Source organism: Rhinolophus sinicus, linkage group LG04, assembly GCF_036562045.2.
Source record: "Rhinolophus sinicus isolate RSC01 linkage group LG04, ASM3656204v1, whole genome shotgun sequence".
Classification (NCBI taxonomy): domain Eukaryota; kingdom Metazoa; phylum Chordata; class Mammalia; order Chiroptera; family Rhinolophidae; genus Rhinolophus; species Rhinolophus sinicus.
In genome coordinates this window covers 157,801,556-157,803,919 of record NC_133754.1, presented here as the reverse complement: position 1 = coordinate 157,803,919, position 2,364 = coordinate 157,801,556, and the positions used below count along the sequence as shown (strand labels likewise).

Here is a 2,364-nt window from a genome sequence, read left to right as displayed (position 1 = left end):
AATCAATGCATTGTTATTAATCTTTTCCCATCAATTATTAAAACACACACAGACACGCATACGTGCACATACATACATAGGGTGCCAACTGCACATTTTAAGTTAAAATGTGTATGCAATTTTTTTGGCACCCCCGGTATATACACCATTCTTAAAAGAGGTGTCATTTTCAGGTATGAAGATTTTTTCTGATATTGTACATAATGCAATTACATATGGATTCCAAACTTCTATTTTATTCCAATTCAAATAAGTTCTGAATATATACATTTTATACAGCAATAGAAAATGAATTCAACTTTGGAGGCAACTATCAACCAGTAAGGGAAGGGAGCTGATTTAACATGGGAATAAAGAAGAAAGAGGGAGGAAAGAAACTGAGAAAACAACCTGCTATTTACTAATAATCGTTAACAGACAAGTTTGGTAATTACTGACTTTTACAAATATAAATTTAAGTGGATTAAAAATAATTGCTGTAATACAGTACATTTCACTCCTATTTCCATATGTTCCTTGAGCGTAGGAGAAAGTCGTGGACTTGGAGCTCTGGGAGCCACACGGGTCCTATGGCCAATCCTACCTGTGTGCCGATGGAGGGGAGTACCTGTTACTGCTGGCCTCTTAGTTGTGGAATTGAGGACGATTTTTACATTTGCTTCCCCACAATCTTTCTGAAGTTTCATCAGAATGTGGATATTCATGGAGTGTGTGCTGGGTGTAACAGCCATTCATGTGCCATGTCAGTTGCATGGACAAAAGTTCGGGAGCTGCTAGCACCCAATCATGCAGCATTCTACTACTACTGCAGTGGGGTGGCATGTTGGCCTCTGAGTTTCCCTGCAGTGACAATAAAGTGGAGAACATGGTGAATGACAAGATGCTCAGTGTCCATTAGATCAAAACAAAGCAGCTGCTCAAGATAAATCCTGCTATTTCCAATGCTAACGTGTGAGTGGAATTCCTACCATGGTGCTAATGATCACTATTACATGTTGAGGCAGATGACATTTTCCAATTGATCCCTATATCAGATAGAGCAAAAGTCTCTAGGATGAGACCAAAGCAGAACAGAGTAAGCAGCAGTTCTACACAGGGACATACAATACACTCTGAGGTCGCAGTACCACTAAAATTTTTGTCTGTCTCTTTTGACCACATTTATAACTTTGTATAGATATTCATCAAATTCTGCTATCGGAAGATTTAAGACTTGGGCAGCAAAATATAGCTATGATATAATACAGTACGGCTTGTGTGAAGCCAATAAACTCATCAGTAGTGCCAGAAATGAAAAGGCTCTTCCCACTGATAGCCCAAGGACCTCCCGGGGTTACCATTTTCCCATAAGCACAGTGAGGAGTTTAGAGGTCTTGCATCTGGTAGTCTGGGAATCTGTGACAGTCATTCAGTTAGGTATTTCTGATGTACCAGGCTCTTCACAGCGGCCTTCACGTCCTTGTTCCTCAGGCTGTAGATGATGGGGTTGAGCATGGGGGTCACTACCCCGTAGAAAAGGGAAATGAGCTTGTCTGAAAGGTCCTCTTTGTCTGCCCCTCGTGGGTCCTTGGATTTGGGTTTCCCATACATAAAGAGGATGGTCCCATAGAAGACGACCACGACCGTGAGGTGGGCAGAGCAGGTAGAGAAGGCCTTTTTCCTCCCCTCAGCTGAGGGGATCCTCAGGATGGTAGCAATGATGAACACATAGGAGAAAGAGATGAACAGAACCGGGATGCCCAGGAAGATCACATTGGCTGCCGCCATACTGATCACATTGATGGAGATGTCAGCACAGGCCAACTTCAGGACAGCCAGGATCTCACAGGTGAAGTGGTTGATGACGTTGTCCCCACAGAAGGGCAGCCTCATGGCCTGGGATGTCTGAACTACAGAGTTGGTGATGCCAGCTGCCCAGGAGCTGGCAGCCATGGGCACATAGGCAGCCTTGCTCATGACCACAGGGTACCTAAGGGGATTGCAGATGGCCACATAGCGATCAAACGCCATCATGCTCAGGAGCACACACTCTGTGGCTCCCATGGCAAAGGAGAGAAACATCTGCACAGCACAGGCTGAGAAAGAGATGGTTTTCCTGGGGGTCAGGAAATTGTCAAGAACGAGGGGGACTGAGGAGGTTGTGTAGCAGATGTCCAGGAAGGAGAGGTTCCCCAGGAAGAAGTACATGGGCTTGTGCAGGCGGGAGTCAAGGATGGTCACCAGGATGAGGACCCCGTTTCCCAGCAGGATCACCAGGTACATCAGCAGGATGAGCACAAAGAAGGTTTTCTCCAGCTTCGGTTGGGCTGAGAGACCCAGGAGAATGAAGCCCACCACAGTGGAGTTTCCATTGGAACTATCCAT

The 2,364-nt window shown here is 45.2% G+C and overlaps 1 protein-coding gene across 1 annotated transcript; it reads right to left on the bottom strand.

Annotated features, from left to right (window-relative positions):
- Positions 1-1,289: 1,289 nt before the first annotated feature.
- LOC109446148 (olfactory receptor 13C7) lies at positions 1,290-2,364 on the bottom strand. Its single transcript, XM_019729273.2, has one exon. The coding sequence runs from the start codon at positions 2,362-2,364 to the stop codon at positions 1,405-1,407; it is 960 nt and encodes a 319-aa protein (XP_019584832.2). The 3' UTR covers positions 1,290-1,404.

What these genes read in the sequence shown, in the direction of transcription:
- LOC109446148 (XM_019729273.2), bottom strand. Translation starts at nt 2,364, where the DNA reads ATGGATAGTTCCAATGGAAACTCCACTGTGGTGGGCTTCATTCTCCTG.